The following is a 21753-nucleotide window of genomic DNA, read 5'->3' on the forward strand; positions in this document are numbered from 1 at the left end:
GTGATAATGAGGTGGGAAAGTGGAAGAAATCTCCTCTGAGATATTGAAGGAACTGTGAGAAAGCCAACCAGAAGTGTGTGTTGTACAGTGACAGCTGGAAAATAAGGCTCTGAGGAAGGTCGTTGCTATATTGTTTACTTCAAAGAAACCATTTTGAGGCTCATTCCAGTAGTCTTTCTATGGCTTAGACCATTTTTGAAACTCTTGCTGTGAGCTTGCCTTCAAAGAAGCTTTTTTTTTTTAACGACAGAGAGTGTTTTGCAGTGTAATCACCTTCTTATTTAACAGAGTTGCTTTAAAATGGCTTTTGATTATTTATAAAAATTGAATCTACCCACAAGGGAGAAAAAAATATGTGTATATCACAGATAGTATAAGCTTTGAAAGTAAGAATTTAAAAATGTATGTTTCCACTTATGGAAACTGACCTTTCATAGATGTGAGAATCAACCTTGTAATCAGAGGCTTAAAAATTTGAAGCACATCAGGTTGCTTCTGTTTGAGTTAAATGGAAGAAACCCAGTTAAAGTTACTTGTGAGTTGAAAAATTTGAGATGTTTGCTCTAACTGAAAGATACTTGACTGGGTCACTGGCAGGTAGGTTTCCTGTTCATCTGTGGAGACTGATCTATTTACAAATAGATGTGTGTATATGTGTGTATATGTGTATGTGTGCGCCCACATGTGCACGTATATAGAAGATAGAGTAACAGGGAAGGAGCATGTGAAGTGGAGTCCGAAGCAAAGACCTTCATTCAAATACTCTATCTTTTACAAGCTGTGTGATCTTTAATCCCATAACACCTAAGTTTCTTTTCATCTATAAAATGATAGCAACATTATCACTTACTCATAATGTTTTCTAGATACTAAAAAAATTTAGAAGTACTTTATAAGCCAAAAAATACTTTATGACTATTACGTGTATATGTATATTTCATAAATAGATTAGTGTGCACCTATAAAAATCTAAAATAATAAGCAAAATAGGAGCACTCTTAGTTGAGGACAAATCCATAATTGAAGATCTTAGTTTATAAAAGAAGTAAATGATTTGTTGAAAAGTTTATATTATTACATGTTTACTTTGTATCATTTAAAAATTTATATTATTGTTTATTTTGTGTTGTTATTTTGTGACATGTTTATTCATGTCAAAAAAGAATTCACCACTTCTAAAAAAACTTCTTAGTGTATTTAAGTGCGTATTTATTGATAGTGGTATGTGTGTGGAAGGGGATAGAGAAGGTTAAGGCTAAAAGTTGAGGGAACAAGGGCTAAAAGGGATGTATCTGTTAAAGAAATGTCATGATTTAGGAACAATTAGAGATCAACAAATATATTAATCATTTCTATAAGTGAGTTGATCTTTAAAATTTGGTTTTAAATTCACCAGAGCTACACCAGAGCATCTGTTGTAGAAAGATGGATGATTCTGGATATAGAGTAACCTAAGATTTTATCTAAACCAGCATTACTCATTAAGAATGGATGGTGATCTGGGGTACTCTAAGACCACTGGGGCCGTCAGGAAATATCCTTCTGAAGAATACTGTGACCACCATTATTGAAATAAATTAATAATAGTTGATAAAGTCTCTCTGGCCTTCGTTGTGTTTTTTTGATTTGTGAGAAAGTTCATATTTTAGGTGTGCTGTTTAAGTGAGTTTTAATTGATAAGGTATAATTTTTTTCTGCCATTGCATAAATATCATGTAGTCACTATGTATGGCCTTTAGAAAGGGCCCAGATTGAACATTGTTCACTTTCCTTTAAAAATAAATAGATGAAGGCATTTTAAAATTAAATAAGATTTACGACAACTACATGTTTTCCAAATGTCTCTCGAGAATTATGGCATTATAAATGCAGGCAATAAAAGCCCTATTGTCTGTTATATTTTTATTGCTTCATGATATCAAAAGAAGGATATACTACTTTTATTTTTCAAGTATTTTTTAAAAATTTATTTATTTAGTTTATTTATTTTTGGCTGCGTTGGGTCTTTGTTGCTGCGCTTGGGCTTTCTCTAGTTGCCTTGAGCGGGGACTACTCTTCGTTGCGGTGCACGGGCTTCTCATTGCGGTGGCTTCTCTTGTTGCAGAGCATGGGCTCTAGGCGCACAGGCTTCCGTAGTTGTGGTTTGGGGGCTCTAGAGCGCAGGCTCAGTAGTTGTGGCGCACGGGCTTAGTTGCTCCGCAGCATGTGGGATTTTCCTGGACCAGGGCTCGAACCCGTGTCCCCTGCGTTGGCAGGCAGATTCCTAGCCACTGCGCCACCAGGGAAGCCTACTACTTATTGTTTGAGTGTTCTGGTCCTATGCAGCAACCTGTACATTGATGAGACCTATATACTCTGTTGCTGGAGTCATTCATTTTTCAGGGAAAGAGAAAAGGGTTGGGAAATGTATAATTTCTCTCCCTCTTACCCAGTAGTAACATTGAGAAGATACCTTGCCCCATTTTTATTACTTCTCAGATTTTATTGCTGGTAGCCAGATGTGCTGAAACTCCTGATGACAGCATCTATTCACTGCGTGTTTTTAATAGGCTGAGAGAAATATGAGTAGAGTACATGAAAGCAGCTCAGCTTCGCACTTCAGCTGGGAATGCCCAAAAAGCTTACTGCTGTTTAAAATTCTTGCTACAGTCAGGAGAAAGCCGAAAGCCGCACGGGTACTGAATCTTCTACGACTGAATTAGAAGAATAATGACTGTACAATTAACTATCAACCTCTGCTCATTTAAGCGCAGTTTTTACAGAGCTCAGGAGAAATATGGAACTTGATTGGCATGTTTTTATTTGATGGTGTCTGCAAATAGATGACTTTAAAGACAGGTGGTAAGGAAAAATAAGAGAAGGAAGAAAAAAGGAAAGAAAATGCAATTTGAGACATTGCGCCAGGTCTGCAATTCTGTTTTATCTCATTTTCATGGGGTTTTTTCATCCCCACCAAATATTTTACAAAATGAGCTTTTTGGACAAACACTGAACAATGCAAGGTGGGTAAAGCTAAACTATATATTCTTCTAGTATTGATATTTTCAGAATAATAATCTTATATGTCTGTAAAATTGTTCAGTATTGAAATATTAGTATGATAAGGGTGTTGTCTTTTTAATCATAAATATAAAATTTTATGTAGTTCTTAATTGATTTTAAGAAGGAAAATAAGCTTACCTCAAAGCACAAAAAGCATCTTAAATTTAAGTAGCTTGACCTCTGAAACATAATACAGGCTGTTTCATGATTTCATTTTCTAATAAAATGATTAACTTAAAATGTCTGATAGATTTTTTTTCCTTTGTGATCATGCCAGTGATTACATTGCATATATAAGGATGGGGCTATATAATCATATGTGATTTGTCAGAAAATCTGAATTAGCAATCATGCATGCTCTTTATAAAACATGCGGAAGATGTTTTCTAGGTCTAAGACATTTCTCTATGCAGGGTAGATCAATAATCACTTTAAAACAAGCTATATTATGGAACTGCTAATAATGCTTTGTATTAGGTCAGCTAGTTTGGAAGGATGCTTTGTTATAAACTCCTATTGCTTTTTCAACCTGATCTTTTTTTGGTGTGTGTGTGTGTGTGTGTGTGTGTGTGTGTGTGTGTCTGTGTGTGTCTGTGTGTGTGTGTGTGTGTGTGTGTGTGTGTGGTGAAGGTTGTTAAATTATGGACATATGTTTTAGATGGTTTCTCTGGCTTACACTAAAAGAGATAGCCTATTAAAGAATGCTTTTAAAATGCTGTTTTATTACCCAGTTCTCCCCTCATTAAAGTTTGCGTTTTGAGAATTTCTAATGTTATATACCTAGTGTAGAAAAGACCCCATTTAAACTAAATACATGTGGTGAAAGACTGAGAAGGAAATTCTGTGAACATGATAATGCACTGAAACCTTCTGGAAACTGAGGGAGAACTAAGAGTGCATAGAATATTGAATGGTTTTTGCTGGTCTCTTCCTTTTAGGATCTCTGAACAATGTGAGGCAGCCTATTTTAGAGATTTAAAAAATACCTATTACACAGTATATGTTTTAATTTAGCAAATGAAAAGGAGGCTTTTAGAATTTGTTGACATTTAAAATGTTTACTGATGATAAATATATCTATGACCTTTTCATGGAATCTAGAATAACGTATCGGTTTTTTATAAAATTTCACTTCTTTCCCCATACAGTTCTGTTCAATTAACTAATTTGATTGTTTTTTACGTTTAGGTTTTGGACTAATTTAAAATATGTGAGTTATGAAATTCTGTGATATTCTAAAGTAGGCTATCTATATTTTAAGATATTGTTTTTTTTTTTTAGTTTAGTAATACATTGCTTGAATATCTGTAATGATAAAAATAATCTGTATTGCATTTTACATTTACATAAAAGAGGCAGTATGGCTTTCTTAAAATTTTCATGATCTGAAGCTATCAGACTTTTAGGATTGGTACTCATCCTTTATACATCTATTTCTTGTTTGATTTCTATTTCTTTTTTTTTTATGCCAAGAATTTATGTGTTAAAAATATTAATATTTGGGCTGGGTGTACATTCACTTTAGAAGTAGTGCTATTAACAGCATGGTATGGAATTAGTTTTAAAGTGTATGTTAGTAGTTTTAAAATATGAGAATATCTATTTTTTGAGGGAATTGTGTGTATCCCTATTACTATTCTTTTCCTTGGCCTCAAGTTTCTATTATTGTTGGCATACTTATAATTGCAATGCTCTCATTATTGAAAAACCTGGAATTTTATGTTGCTGCAGTTAAACATTAAATTGTGAAGTTTCTAATGCTTCTGTGAGACCAGTCTTATTTAACTTTTTAGATTTTTTATCTAAAATTATCTGAAACTACCAGTTAATCAATAAAGATTTATTCTGTTTTAGGAGGAATAAATCCCCTGCCTTTATATGTTTTTGACTTCTTAGTCTTCAGAAAACATGACATTTTTTCACATGTAGCTCTACTGATTTTCATAAATGCAAACTACTTGATTTACTTTTAATCAAGCAAAACCAGTTATACAAATAGTTATCATTTTAGAAGTATCAAAGGTGAAAATAAGTTTATATGAACTTATAATTAATATTGCCACATATTCTAATGTTTTGGTTACTTTGTGTTCAGATCAGATACAGTGGACTTTTAAAATTCTTATTCTGCTTAGACACTGAATCAGAAAAGTAAGATGTAGACTAAAAAATCATTCTTGAAGAAAAAATTATGGAACAAAGATGATCTGCGTATGTCATCAGATGATGTGCTCTTACAACAACTTTAAAAATGTTTCTAAATAACAGGCCTTTCAACTTTGTGGACTGGACATAATAAAGGTCTTAAAGTTGAAGCATCAATTCTATAACTGTCACTCCGGAAAGAACAGTGTTGGTTGTTATTACATTAATAATAATTGTTTAATTGGATTAGTTGAAATGAAATATTCAGTCATTGTATTGTGACATTAAGTATGATCTTTAAAGTGACAGAAACATAACATCATAGATATGGACAATTGCATTATATTTTATTCTGAATTGCTTTCTAGGAGAAATTACTAGAATAATACTATGCGTTAATAGCAGACAATCTATTATCGAAAGGGAACTCTGTCAAATAGTTTTCTTGAGACTTTTTCTAGGTAACTAATCTTGTCCCAAAATTTGCAACTCAACTTTCATCAGATTTTCAGGTGGTAGGGCAGTTTACTTCTATGACATACAAGCAATAAAAGGTTAAAAATGAAAATCTCCCATAATAATTATTCCAAAAGCATTTCCAGGTTCAACTTGTCAAAGAAGCAAAGATTTTCAATACACAATAATATTTATGCATCATAAGTCACTAAACTGGAGGTAACTATAGATTGTTAAAATATTTTGTTATCTAATGAATAATTGAAATTTATTTATGAGTGAAAAAAATCAAAATATTTTAGATGGGCTTTTTGTTGGAAACCATATAGCATGACCCTTATGTTTCAAACTGAAAGTTCTTAGCTGATTCTCTTATCATTGTGGTTCTTGAGTACCATTTTTGTGCATAAAGGAAGACGAAGGATATTATCTTCTTTTACAGCTAAAATAAAACAACCGAAGATCCAACAAGAAAAAAAAATTAGTGTTGGCATCCAATGTAAATCCACTTGATAGGTTTTGATAAAATGACACTTTAAATTCTTATTATCAAATTTTCTTACTGTAAACTCATTTTTCCCCAAATTAAATTATTTAATTAGGATACAAAGATAATTGCTTTTGTTACCAGCAAAAAGTTCTCAAGTACTAAATTCATTATGAAATCTAAATTTTGTGATCTTGTCTTTGGAAGCAAACAAAAATGTTGGGATGCTAGAAGGCATATTTTTAAGTGTTCAGGGCCTTGAGTAATCAATTGCTTTGAGCAGTATTCAAATAACATAATGATGACTATCTTTTGTGATAATATTTGTGGAAAAAATGTACTTAAGTTTTTCCATTTTCGGATTTTTAGTAACATGTCTTGTATTTTCCTACAAAACTGTAATTATTTCTCCGTCACTAAATGTGTGACAGTGAATTTGCTGTGATGGCTGGCCACACAGGGGCATAACAGGACTGGAATTTATTCAAAATAGATAATAAAATAGAGACAGTCTTTCTCTCTTTTCCATCTACATATAATGAGTTATGCAGGCTTTAATATTTAAAAGTAAGATTTAAAAAACCTACTAGATCAAAGAAGATTTGGATTTGTTGGTGTTTTCAATTACAAGTAAGGTAACCATATTATCTGATTTGCCTGGACTGGTCCCAGTTTATGCCTGCTGTCCCCCACTGATTATTATTAGTACTGCTTTTCTCTCTCAAAAGTGTTGTTATTTGACAATAAATTACAGAGCCACTCTAATTATAAAGCTGAAATGTAAAGCTTGAATTCACCTAGTGTAAATGACCTCTTTTCCTCTGAAACATTCCCACAGTTCTAAAGCATTAATATTATTTTAAATAAAACTTGATTTTGCAAAGTAAATATTTAATTATTTCATCTGGTAGTGTTTTTGGTCAGAAGTATGTAGTCCTTTACATAGCATTTACTATTGCTTTGGTTTATAATGAAGCCATCAATTTATGCTCAGGGTTTTTGGCACAGACACCTGTTATTCATCATGGCACATTAACGACTACTTTGACATTGAAAGAACAGCATGCTTTCTTTTTATAGTTCTGGGAGTGCAGTCTGCACAGTGTGCATTGTTTGGAGTTGTTATGATCACAGCACAATCGATTTTTCATTATAGGAACATATTTCATGAACAGTCTGTATTCTGAAAGATAAAGCACCCAAGAGTCTGATATGAATGTACACATGTGCATGCACATACCTACACACATATATATGTACATGTATAAACCTTGTTAAATATATAATTATTATGCTAATAGTTATATTATAGACATAAAAGTTTATCTTAACAATTGTCTCTTTATATTTCTAATCAGAGTGACTTTTGATTCCTAGATGTGTACCATTAATATTTTTACCGGAATGTTTACTGTGAATCTTAACCATATACCACAATTATTAGTATAGATACTTAATCTGATACTGATGTACAGTCTCTAAGTACTATTTTTCCTATTCAAAGAACTTTTTATTAAGTTACTGTTTTTGTTCATGACTGACACGTAAAAGTTAGCTATACTTTTTTATTATCAGCTTCTATATGATTGTAAGGAATCTGAGAAAACTCAAAGAAGATAATTACTGGTAAACTTATTTTGTTTAATTCTGGCACTATTCACTGAATAGTAAAGTGAATTCACTTCATATATGCTATGAGCTGTCTTCATATCCATTTATGAATTACCGACAAAGATTCATGTACCCAAGAAAAGAATTCCTAGGGCTGATCTAGGAATTTAAGTTCTGAATTTGAGAAGTTTTAAGGATCTCAGAAATGTTTGTGAGCACTTTTTTGGGGGCAAAGTGAAAAAAGCCATTGCATGTTAAAATTGTGGTATCTTAAAGTATGAGGGATCTTTATTGTCTAGTGTTTTTGAAGCCATGGTTTTTGTTTGTCTTTTGATTTTAGCAGAGAACACTTCCTTTAAAATCTAACTCAATATGTAAAGCAGTTAAAAGTGGAGCAGCTCTGGTTTAGAAAGTGAGACATGGGACCCAGATTAGGCTATAAGAAACACGATTTTCAGCTGCGTACTTAAACTCAGGACTTCTTAGTTGAGTTCCTTTAAACTTTCCATTTCATTGCATGACCTTTGTAATGTCAGATATAGAGGTAAAGGAAAACCACAAGGAAGAGCTGCCATGTTTAGTCAGCAGTTGATTTGTGCCTGACTTTTCTACATATATTGTGGTAGCTTTACATTGTGTAGTGAACACAGGAATTGTGTTCATGTCTTGGGTCTGCTACTTGCTGGCTGTGTGATATTGGTGAGGTCACTATACTGTGAGCCTCTTGGGGCTATATATTTATTAACCTCTGAATTCCCACACTTATATCCCTCATGATTCTTTACAGTCAATACTGGCTCCCCTCAGCCTCCAGAACCAAATATTGTTGTGATTTTTTTTTCTTAGTATAGATTGTTTTGTCTCTTCTAGAAGTTCATGTAATTGAAACCATGTAGGTGATACTCTTTTATAAAAGACTTTTAATCAGCATAATTAAAAAAAAATTCATCCATGTTGTTGCATATATGAGTAGTTTTTCCTTTCCCTAGGAGTAGTATTCTATTTTATGAATATTCTACACTCTTATATTAATCTCCTTGTGGACATATATTTTTATTTCTCTTGGATGAATACCTAGATGAGGAATTCTTGGGTGATAAGATAGGTCTATATTTAGTTTTATAATGCCAGATCATTTTTTAAAAACAATGAAACTCTCACCAAATATGTTTGAGAGTTTTGGTGGTTTCACACACTTTCCAACATTTGATGATATGCATCTTTTTAATTTTTTGTCATTCTGGTGAGTTTATAATAGCAACTCCTTTTGATAGTATTTGCCTAATGACTAACAATGTCAGGCACTTTTTCATATGCTCATTGGCCATTTGTGTATCTTCCTTTGTGAAGTGTCTGTTCAAAATTTTAGAAAATATCTTCCTTTGTGAAGTGTCTATTCAATTTTTTTAAATTTAGGTTGTTTTTGTTTTTTATTAATGAGTTGCAAAAGTTCTTTATTCTAGATATCAGTCATTTGTCAGATATATGCTCGGTGAATATATCTTGCAGTCTGTTGTTTGCCTGTTTATTTTCTTAGTAATTCCTTTAGATGAGCAGAAGTTTTAATTTTGATAAAATCTAATTTATCAATTTTTTTCTTTTAGAGTTTTTGTTTTCTGTGTGCTGTCAAGCAATTCTTTGCCAATCCCTAAGTCGTCAAACTATCCTCCTATATATCTTTCAGAAGCTTTATAGAGTTTTAGCTTTTTAATTTAGGTATACAATGCATCACACATTAATTTTTGTGTGTATGGTGTGAGGTAGGGGTCAAGATTTATATTTTTCCTGGTTGATATCCAGTGTTTTACCACCATTTGCTGAAAAAACTTAAAGACTTTCTACTCTCTACTGGATTGCTTTGTCACCTTTGTAGAGGATTAAATAATTGTATAAGTATGATTCAGTTTCAGGGCTATCTATTTTGTTCCATTGATCTATTTGTCTATCTTTCTGCAGTATCCTAATGTCTTACCTTTATAGTAATCTTGAAGTCAGGTAGTGTAAGTTCTCCACCTTTATAGTTTTTCAAGATAGGCTGGATATTCTAGGTCCTTTGCATTTTCATATATATTTTATAATCAATTTGTTAATTTTGATGTAAAAGTTTGCTAGGATTGAGTCTAGGATTGTGTTGTATTTCTGTACATTGATTTAGGGAGAATTAACATCTAAAAACATTGATTCTTCCCTTTGGCTATTTCTTCATTTATTTAGGTCTTCTTTAATTTATCTAAGAATGTTTTGTAGTTTTAAGGGTAGAGGTCTTGAATGACTATTTTTTTCATAAGTTTATAAAGTATTTGATCATACTATAAATGGAATTATTTTAAAAATTGCAGTTTCTAGTTGTTTTCTGCTTTTATGTAAATAATTTATTTTCAATATTAACATTGTATCTTTTGACCTTGCCAAATTTACTTATTAGTTTAATAATTGTTTTATAGATTTGTTATGATACCCTATGTAAACATTCATGTCATCTACAAATAGATACAGTTCTACTTTTTTTTCCAGTATTTATGCTTTTTGTTTCTTTTTCTTGTCTTATTAGGACAAATAGTGCAATGTTAAATAGAAGTTGTGATAGTCCATTAGTTTATTAACAGTTTTAAAAAAGTTACAAATTTTGTAATTTTCCTTTATTATCTTTTTAATGTCTATGGAATTGATAGTGATAACCCTTCTTTTATCTTTGGTATTGGTATTTTGTAATTCACGAAATTTGTCTTTTTGCTTGATCGGTTTATTTTTTTATTTTAGCTTTGTTGATTTTCTCTCTTGTTTGTCTACTATTTTGCTGATTAGTGTTTTTATCTTAACTTTCTTTTCATTCTGATTTTCCAATTATTGGTATTTTAGACCATTTAGAAATCATCCCAGATAGTCCGTAATTAAAATTTTTTTCTCTCTTTTTCAGATTGTGTAATTTTCAAGTTCATGGAGTCTTTCTTTCATAATCTCTATCAGATGAAAAGCTCATCTAGTGAATTTTTAATTTCAGAAATTTTATTTTTTGTTCTAAAATTTCCATTTGGTTATTTTTTATAGTCACTGTTTCTCTGTTGAGATTTCCCATCTTTTCACTCATATGAGCATATTATCTTTACTTCCTTTAACATAGTTACTATAGTAGCTTTAAAATCCTTTTCTGCTAATTTTAACATCCAGGTTTGCTCTCAATCTCTGTTTATTGTTTTTTCTCTTGAGTAAGGATCATGATTTTCTATTTCTTAATATATCAAGTAAATTTTATTTATATCTTGGACATGATTAACAATACTTTATAGATAAAGACTCTGAAATCTGTTCTGAGTCCTGATTATTTTTAAAGCAGGAAGTTAATATGGCAGAGCTTGAACTACATACTTTGTTTCCCCTGAGGTGCAACAGCTGAAATTTTGGTTTAATTATTTTAATTTTAACTGAACTGTTTGAATTCTTCCTCTGTATGCATGAGATTTGGGCAGTGTTTATTATACACAGAATTTAATTTTTTCTTTCTGTAGCTTTCTTTTTGTCATTCTGTCCTCGCTTTCTACCTGCTATATTTGCTCAAACTCTTTCCTTTGGTTTTTCGAGCTAGTAAGACTGAGTTTTCTAATATGGATTCAGCCTTTAGGTATTGATAGGTATGGCTAAAAGCCATAAAAATGGGAAACTCATCCAGTGTCATTCTCTTTTTCCAATGTCAACTGCACCCCAGTGTCTGTCTTCTTTTTGTTACTCTCTAGGGCCTTCAAATAGCTTTTTGTTCATATTTTGCCCAGAACTTATTATCTTTGGGATGGTTCATTTGATGGGAGCTGTTTGGCCATTATCAAAAGAGGAATCTGTTCTTTAGTATTTTTAATTGCATTTGTTAAACGCTATGCTGGCAGAAATTATATCTGTAGCTACTTTTGTAATCTCATCTTCATTCTCTGTAATTTGTTGTGATTTTCCAAATATCATTGGACAGTGACTGATTACGAACCTCATGTTTTAGTTAAATTATAATTGTATCATCAGAATATAGAGAGAATATGTAACTTTTAAATAGTCTTTCTTTTTTGAAATTAATTTTATTTTACTAAAATTTTTTTAATAATTATTTTTTCTTTGAGTGTAGTTGATTTACAATGTGGTGCTAGATTCTGCTGTACAGCAAAGTGAATCAGTTATACATATACATATATCCACTCATTTTTAGATTCTATTCCCATATGGGTCATTACCAAGTATTGAGTAGAGTTCCCTGGAAATTAATTTTAATAATATATTTTATTTAACTCAGTATATCCAAAGAATTGCCATTTCAACACATAATCAATATAAAATGATAAATGAAATGTTTTAAATTGTGCTTTTTTGGTAAAAGGTCTTCAAAATCGGGTATGTATTTCACACTTGCAGAACAGCTTGATTTGGACCAGCCATGTTTCAGATGCTTAGCATATATGACTGGTGGCTTAAAGTCTTTCTTTACTACTGTATTTCATCCATATTCTAATGACTATTGCTAGTGGTAAAATATGAGCAATGTATGGATAGGCTTTCTTTATAGAAAGCATAAGATTGATATAACTGATCTAACTATAAGAGAAAATGATCAGATGTAATGAAGACACAAAAGCCATCATATTTCAATGATACTTTCTATAGGGAATTTTTAAAGGAAATTTGATCATGTTTGTGATGACGATGAGTAGGCTAAAGATGAAGTTCCTCTTTGTGAGAGTAGTCACCAATTGATTCTTCAACTGGTGTCAATCACAATATAAAAAATAAAAACTGTATGCTGAAAATTTGATAATTATTTGTAATCATGGCCCATTTTTTAAATTAATAATTTTTCCAATGTCACAATGTATTTTTTGCATTGAACATTTTTCTGAACATTACTTCTTTGGGTCTGCTGAGTTATATCTTAATTTTGAAACAAAACTTGGTGAACATAAAAATGGAATACATTACCTTTTCTCAAGAAATTGAGGTTTTTTATAAAGCTATTTGCACAAAATGTAAATCTGACGATGAAAATACACTTAGAGCAATGTGTGTTTCAAAGAATATTACCATATTTTCCATGAAGCCCACAGAGCTAGAGAAATGCTCATTATATCCTTTGTCACTGACATTGCAACAAATATATAGATGAGCAATATTAATGAAAAATGGTACCACAATTTGATAATACTGCCCAAAGATTATATGGAATTCATCACCTACATGAGCATATGAATCTTTTAATTCTCTCATTTTAGTTATTTTTATTCATGTTGGCTTATATAAAGAAGGTTCATTACTATATAAAACACTTAATATGGGTATTAGCTCTATATTACCACAAGCTTAGTAGGTTAAAACAATACCCATTTATTATTTGCAGCTCTGTAGGTTGGAAGTCCAGGTGGGCTCTGACTTCTCTATTTAGGGCTTCACAAGGCTGATTGAAGATGTTGGCTAGCCTGGGCTCTTATCTAGAAGATAATGGGAAGAATCTACTTCCAAGTTCATTAAGTTTGTTGGCAGAACCCAGTATTTTGTGGTTGTGGACCTAGGTCCTTGTTTCCTTGCTGGCTGTCAGCTGGGAGCTACTCTCAGCTGGTAGAGGCTTCTTATGTTCCTTGGTGAGTAGTTCTGTCCATTTTTATTTTTTAATTTTTGTTATTTAATAATAATTCTTTAAAAAATTGAGATATAATTGATATGATATTATATTAGTTGTAGGTATACAATACAATGATTTGATATATTTATATATTGCAAAGTGATTACCAAAATAAGTTTAGTTAACATCCATCACCACACAGTTGCAAGTTTTAAAATCTTGTGATAAGAACTTTTCAGATTTACTTTCTTAGCAACTCTCAAATATAAAATACAGTATTGTTAACTATAGTCTCCATGCTGTACATTACATCCCCAGGACTTATTTATCTTATAACTGGAAGTTGGTACCTTTTAACTACCTTCCATTCTCTCTCCCGCTCCCCACCCCGACCCCAACTGGTGCCCACCCATTTCTTCTCATGTCTATGAATTCATTTTTAGATTCCACATATAAGTGAGATCATATAGTATTTATGTTTCTCTGTCTGACTTATTTCACTTAGCATAATGCCCTCAAGGTCCATCCATGTTGTTGCAAATGGCAGGATTTCCTTCTTTTATGGCTAGTAATATTCCATTGTGTTTATATAGCACCTTTTCCTTATCTATCCATCCATGGACACTTAAGTTGTTTCTTTGTCTTGGCTGGTGTAAATAATGCTGCAGTGAACATGGGGGTGCATATATCCTTTCAAGTTAGTGTCTTCATTTACTTTGCATAAGTACGGGGAAGTGGAATTGCTGATTCATATGATAGTTCTATTTTTAATTTTTTGAGGCATCTCTATACTGTTTTCCGTAGTGGCTGAAACAATTGACATTCTTGCTGACAGCGCAGAAAGGTTCCTTTTTTTCCACATTTATGCCACCACTTGTTATTTCTTGTCTTTTTGATAATAGCCATTCTAACAGGTGTGAGGTGATATCTCTTTGTGGTTTTGATTTGCATTTCCTGATGATGAGCAATATTGAGCACATTTTCATGGACCTGTTGGTTATTTGCTGTCATCTTTGGAAAATATCTATTCAGATCCTCTGTTCATTTTTTAATTGGATTTTTTCCCATTAGGTTGTATGAGTTCTTTGTATATTTTGGATATTAACTTCTTTTCAGACATATGATTTGCAAATATTTTCTCCCATTCCACATGCTGCCTTCTCATTTTCTTGATGATTTCCTTTGCTGTACAAAAACTTTTTAGTTTGATGTAGTCCCACTTGTTTACTTTTGCTTTTTTTGCCTTTGCTTTTGTTGTCAAATTCAAAAAATCGTTGCCAAAACCGATGTCAAGAAGCTTATCCTCTGTGTTTTCTTCTAGAAGTTTTATGGTTTCATATCTTACATTCAAGTCTTTAGTCCATTTGGAGTTGATTTTTGTGTATTGTGTAAGACAGTGATCCAGTTTCATTCTTTTGCATGTGGCTGTCTAGTCTTCCCAGCGCCATTTATTGAAGAGACTATCATTTCTCCAATATATATCATGGCTCCTTTGTCATAAATTAATTGACCACATATGTGTGGGTTTGTTTCTGGGCTTTCTATTCTATTCCTTTGAACCATATGTCTGGTTTATGCCAGTATTCTACTGTTTTGATTACCATAGCTTTATAGTATAGTTTGAAATCAGAAAGTGTGATGCCTCCAGCTTTGTTCTTCTTTCTCAAGATTGCTTTGGCTATGCGGGGTCTTTTGTGGTTCCATACAAATATTAGGACTGTTTCTTCTTGTTCTGTGAGAAATGCCATTGGAATTTTGATAGGAATTGCATTGAATCTGTAGATTGCTTTAGGTAGTATGGACATTTTAGCTATATTAATTCTTCCATCCCATGAGCATGGAATATCTTTCCATTTATTTGTGTATGCTTCAATTTCTTTTTTTTCTTTTTTTGGCTTCAATTTCTTCATCAGTGTTTTATAGTTTTTAGTGTACAGGCCTTTCACCTCCTTGATCAAATTTGTTCCTAGGGTTTTATTTTTTCATGCAGTTGTAAATGGGATTGTTTTCTTAATTTCTCTTCCTGATAGTTTGTTATTAGTGTATACAAGTGCTATTGATTTTTGTATATTGATTTTCTTTGCTGAAACTTTACTGAATTTGTTTATTAGTTCTAACAATTTTTTTGGTAGAGCTTCATATGTATATGTATATACATACACACATGCACACCTATATGATATCATGTCATCTACAAATAGAGACAGTTTTTCTTCTTTCTGCTTTGGATGCCTTTTTTTTCTTTTTCTTGACTAATTACTCTGACTAGGACTTATAGTACTATGTTGAATAAAAGTGGCAAGGAAGAGCACCTTGTCTTGTTCTGATCTTAGAGTATAGTGTTAGCTGTAGGCTTGTCATATATGGACTTTATTATGTTGAGGTATGTTTTCTCTGTACCCACTTTGTTGAGAGTTTTTTTCATGAATGGGTGTTGTATTTTGTCAAATGCATTTCCTGTGTCTGTTAGAATGATCAAATAACTTTTATCCTTCATTTTGTTAATTGCTGTATCATCAATTTTGTTAAATGGTGTATCACTTTGATTGATCATGGTATATGATTCTTTTAATGTATTGTTGAAGTCATATTGCTAATATTTTTGAGGTTTCTTCATGTATGTTGATCAGGTATATGGCCTGTTATTTTCTTTTCTTGTGGTTTCAAATTTTCTATATCCTTATTAATTTTTTGTCTGCTTTCCATCATTTACTGAGAAAAGAGTGTTAAAACTTCCAACTATGATTGCATATTTGTCTATTTCTTATAGTAGTATATAATTTTTGCTTCATGTATTTTATTTTTCTGTTATTGGATATAACAATACTTAGAGTTATTATGCTTTTTTAAAAGAATATATCCTTTATTGCTGTGAAATCTTCCTCTTTAACTCAGGTAATATTTTTTCTTAGATTATATTTTGTCTGATATCATTGAGCTGCATTGACTTTTTTATGGTGAGTGTGTGTGTGGAATATCCTTTCCCATTCTTTTAACCTATTGGCTTCCTTATATTTTGTGTGTGTGTGTGTGTGTGTGTGTGTGTGTGTGTGTATGTGAGAGAGAGACAGAGAGACAGAGACAGAGAGAGAAACAGCATATGAGTGGATCCTGATTTTTCTCCAGTCTCACTTTTTTCATTGGATTGCTTAGTCTATTTACATTTCATATAATTACTAATGTAGTTGGACTTAATCTATCAGCTTGCTATTTTCTTTGTATTTCTTCTGTTGGTTTTTTTTCTCCTTTTTAAAAAATCCTTTTGTTTGATTTATTAATAAGTTTTTGGTATTCCATATTGTCTCCTCTAATATGTTTTTAACTATAACTTTTTAGAAGTGTTGATCTTGGAATTATAATATGCGTTCTTAATTTATAATTCTACCATGAATTAATATTGTAACATTCGTATGCCATATATGAACCTTTTAACAGAATAATTTCATTTTTACCTCCATTGTAGTTTTGCTATTGTCATTATATATTTTACTGTACACAAATATTGGAAACTTTACCATACATTACTAATTTTTCATTAAATTATCAACATTTTTTATTTTTAAAAATAATTGTTTTATAATTACCCACATATTTACTGTTTTTGGTTATCTTCATTCTTCTCTCCAGATACAGGCCTCTTTCTGGTATCATTTTTGTTCTACCTGAAGAACTTCTGTTAGTATTTCATGTTGTATGGGTGATCTTCTTTCAGCCTTTTTAGATTAAAAAAAATCTTTATTTTTGCCTTCAATTTTTAGAAGGGTGTTTAATTACAGATTAGATACAGATTTAGGTGAAGATTTTCCTTCTCTCTTAAGATATATCATTCTAAACATATGTCATTCTTAGCTTGTCACATGACATATCTTGAGACTTGTCATTCAATTGTCTTTTGGCCTTCATTGTTCATGGAGAGAAGTCAGCTGTAATTTCATTATTTTTTTTCCCTACAGGTATTGTGTCCTTTTTCTCTGGTTGCTTTTAAGATAGCACTTTGTCTTTTGTTTTCAGTAGTTTGAAGTATTTAGGTGTGTTTTTCTTTATATTCTCATTGTGGTTCACTGAGCTGCTTGTATGTTGATTTGGAATGATTTCAGTCATCAATTTTTAAAAATGTTGGTCATTATCTCCTTAAATATTTCCTCTGCTCCATCTGTTTCCCCTTTCGCTGTATGTCTCCAATAATATATGTGTTTTACTGTTTGATACTGCCCTGCCAATCTCACATGCTTTTCTGTTTTCATTTTTTTTCTGTTCCTGTGCTCAGTCTTTATTTTCTAGTAATTTGTTTTGAGTTCACTCTTTGCTGTTTTTATTCCATTCTACTGTTAAGCATGTGTAATGTATTCTATACTTCTCTTATTGCATGTTTCAGTCTAGAATTGACACTTGTTTTTTTTTCAAGCTTCTATTAATCTGCTGAAATTCTCTCTCTGTTTCCCTACTGTATTCAACTCTCCATTAAATTCTTTGACATATTCATTGTAGCTATTTTGAGGTCCTTGTCTGTTAATTGCAACATCCTGGCCATGTTTAGGACTCTTTCTCTTGACTTTTTGTTCTCTTGATTATGGATTCATCTTCTTGCCTCCTTGCATGTCTCTTAAAACTTCACTGTATGCTGAACATTGTAAATGATGCATTGTAGAGATTCTACATTATGTTTTCATCTAAAGAATCCTTTTTAAAAAAATCTTGTCAGGCAGTTAAATTAAAGAGGATCACCTTGGTCTTGTCAAAGCTCGGTTTTTGGCTTTGGACAGTACTCATTCCTTTTTTCTTTGTCATAGGGTACTGCTCTTACTTCTAGGGTATGGTTTCTTACTCTTAATACCTGAATTTTCTGGTGTCTCAACTGGATGCCTTGGGTTTTTCAGTGCTTAATCAGTGACTTCTGAAGTTTCTCTTCATCTCTCAGCCCTTAATAGGTGTGATCTCCTAGGCTCCAGAAAGCCTGCTTAAAGTAAGTACAGTTTAGGATTTGGGTAGGAACCTGAGTAAAAACTCTGTTTCTAGAGTTTCTTCTCTTAGCTCCCTTCTCTCTAGTAACCTACATCACAAATTGCCACTGCATTAGTAAGCCTGAGATCTCTGTTTTTAACACCAGATTGTTTCATATGCTTAGTAAGTCCTGTGCTCTCTGCCTGGGCTTCAATTCTTCATGCTCTAGTTGTGGAATTGTTTCCAGGCAGAAAGCTAGAGTGAAGCTTACCTTTAATGGTTTTCCTTTCTTAGAATTTCAATCTGTGTCATGTCCAGTGCCCTAAAGTGATTGTGTCATCTGTTCTGCCCAGTTATACAGTTTATGGCAAGAAGGAAAACATTATACTAACTACTCAGGAATCTGTTAATTATTTTATAATAATTTAATAAGCACCCACGAACCTTCCATCTCAAACAAGAGCTGGAACCTTGGCAATAATTTAAATCTAACCATTTCTTTATCTCATCCCATTTCCTTGAATCCTTCAGTTTGTGGCAGTTATTATATAGAACCCATGTTCATCATTCCTTAGGTTTCTTTTTAAATATAGATTTCATATATATCTATAGATAGATTAATATGTTATGTATTCTTAAAAAGCATTAGTGTTTTTATCTTTATATAAAGGTATTCTGTTGTTTTTCATGTAATTTTACATTGCATCATACTAATATGGGTTGTGGTAATTCATTTATTTTGACTGCTGTATGATATTTCATAGTGTTACTATATCACAATTTTTAACTCACTCTTCCACTGATGGGTATTTGGATTGTTTCTAAACTCTTGCTATTGTGAAAAATGCTGCTATGAACATCTCTTGTTTTACGTGTGTAGGAGTTTCTCTTAGATATATTCCATTTTTATGTTCAACTTTGAGATAATACCAAAGTGTTTTCTTACAAGTTTTTTAGACAATGATAGTTCAATGCATTCATAAGTGGGAACGAAACAATTCAAGAGTAAAACTTTAATAGAAAAAGTTGAACAATTTTAAACATAGCTATCTCCAGGAGGTGCACTTGTTAATTTGAGGAAAACAGTCATAGAATAAATGTATTTTAAATGAGTGTGCTCATACCAGAAGTTTTCTTCCTCCCTCCCTCCATTTCTTCCTTCCTCCCTCCCTCCCTTCTTCCTTCCCCTTCCTTCTTTCTTTTTTTCTACCAAAGCAAGGTATAAAACTTTCCTACATCAGTAAGGGAAGACCTTTGAAATTGGCAGCAGTAGTGGGTGTAGAGCAGGCCTTAAAGAACAAAGGGTCTAGCATTTTTATGGATAAAGTCTCCAGATTGCTGAGAAAAACTATGTTGTCAGTAGCATTATTAAATGAGGCTCGTCTAGGTCCTTAATGCTGTCGCTTGGGAATTATTTAATTTATTTATTCTCAATTAATTAGTTATCACAATTTCCCTCTCCTCTACACACACCTCTATTGGGAAATGGATTTCTTCTGGATTTTTATCTTATTTTTATCTGAAACAATAAATGCTAAATCTGTAAAACTTGTTTCCACATCTGAAATTGTTGCCTTCTTTCTTATTACCTCTGAAGAGTAGGTTTTATTTTAAAACTTCTTTCTCTCCTACCTGATGTTACTTTATGAATTATCTTTTTTTATTTGGATGTTTATTGTAAAACACTGTAAAAACTAGACTTGTCAGTTTTCTGTCAGTGTGCATGTCCATTATCAGCAATAAGATGCAAGCAAGTGAATCAGAGTAAGATTTTCAGTCCTCACAGCCTGGCAGTGCCCTATCTCATTGTCTCTAGTGCAGAAACGCAGGTGAGCCTTGTTAAGCTAGTCAGCTGGACATCTTCCTGCATCAGATCTTACAGATGGTTCGGATGTTTCTTAGCATCTGTTTAAAATTCTCAAACTGCTTTCACCAAATTTGTTTGAATCCTATTTGTGGTTACACTTGATTATACATCTGTAGACATTTGAGGATTGGCATTAAGAAATACTTTATGTTTGATACTTATCCCATACTAGCATTACTTCTAGTGCAGCTATAATTGAAGTGAAAAATAAACAAAAACAAAGCTAAAAATGTATGAAATTAGGGTATTCAAAGAAATAAAGCTTAACTTCATTTTGTGTGGGTTCGTAAAATCTTGCACAAAAAGCAAACTCCCAGTTTTCTGTTGACTTCCTTTATACTTTCAGTGATTTAGTAACAGAATAATGCTTTTTGACTTCATCCATGTCAAATGAAAAAAGAACATAGATGTGGTTTTTGTTCTTGTTTTACAAATAAGAAAAAAGCATAGAAATGACAAATGAAGAAAATATACCAAAATATTAACAGCAAATGCTTTGGGTTTTATAATTTAAAATATAACTAAAAAATAAACAAGATGACAAATTTTATGAAAATTAAATGAGCTAAAATATGTAAAGCATTTAGAACATGGCCTGGCAAATAATAAACACTAAGTAAATAATAATAGTAATGGTAATTATTATTATTTTAAAATTTATTTTATTTATTTATTTTTGGCTGCGTTGGGTCTTCATCGCTGCATGTGGGCTTTCTCTAGTTACAGTGAGCAGGGGCTACTCTTTGTTGTGGTGTGCGGACTTCTCACTGCGGTGGCTTCTCTTGTTGCAGAGCATGGGCTCTAGGTGTGCAGGCTTCAGTAGTTGTGGCGAGCAGGGTCAGTAGTTGTGGCTTGTGGGCTCTAGAGCACAGGCCCAGTAGTTGTGGCGGGTGGGTTTAGTTGCTCCACAGCATGTGGGATCTTCCCGGACCAGGGTTCGAACTCGTGTCTCCTGCACATTCTTAACCACTGTGCCACCAGGGAAGCCCATGTTAATTATTATCATTAATTACACCTTTTTCTCTATTCAGGATTTCACTCTGAAAGATTCCCTGAAGTCCAATTACTAGGTCAAAAGCTATCAACTTTTCTTAAGACTCCTCTTATTGCTGAATTGCTTTCCTAAAAGGTTAAGCTAATTACATTTCCTAATGAACACATAAAATTGCTTTTCGTAATTGGCATTGGTTGCTTTTATATTGTCCTACTTTTAATTTCATTGGTTATTAAATAGATTTTTAAAATACTAAAAAAAACCCATGTACGCATCTATATTAGTTTGCTAGGGCTGCCATAACAAAGTAACACAGACTGAGTGGCTTAAACAACAGACATTTTTTTCTCACAGTCTGGAGGCTAGAAGTCCAAGATCAAGGTGTCTGTAGGTTTGGTTTCTCCTGAGGCCTCCTTCCTGGGCTTGCAGATGGCCACTTTCTTGCTGTGACCTCACATTGTCTTTCCTCTGTGAGCATGCATTCCTGGTGTCTCTTGGTGTGTCCAGATTTCTTTTAAAAGGACTCCAGTCAGATTGGCTTAAGACACTGTTCCTAATTCAGACATTTCTACTATGTCATGCACTCATATGCTGCTAGCATGTTGTTATCAGTGGAATAA

The 21753-nt window shown here is 32.4% G+C and overlaps 1 protein-coding gene across 38 annotated transcripts in view; it reads left to right on the forward strand.

Annotated features, from left to right (window-relative positions):
- RIMS2 (regulating synaptic membrane exocytosis 2) overlaps window positions 1-21753 on the forward strand; it is a 607795-nt gene that overhangs the window by 246386 nt on the left and 339656 nt on the right. For 15 of the 38 annotated variants that reach the window (XM_068525913.1, XM_068525929.1, XM_068525933.1 and 12 more), the window contains exon 1: window positions 2881-3002. The exons of the other annotated variants lie outside the window; for them this stretch is intronic. In XM_068525913.1, coding sequence (XP_068382014.1) covers window positions 2881-3002 — 122 coding nt within the window. Of the gene's footprint in view, window positions 1-2880; window positions 3003-21753 lie in introns of those variants that run through there. 38 annotated transcript variants of the gene reach the window in all.

The sequence above is a fragment of the Eschrichtius robustus genome, chromosome 17 (assembly GCF_028021215.1).
Source record: "Eschrichtius robustus isolate mEscRob2 chromosome 17, mEscRob2.pri, whole genome shotgun sequence".
In the NCBI taxonomy this organism is placed as follows: Eukaryota; Metazoa; Chordata; class Mammalia; order Artiodactyla; family Eschrichtiidae; genus Eschrichtius; species Eschrichtius robustus.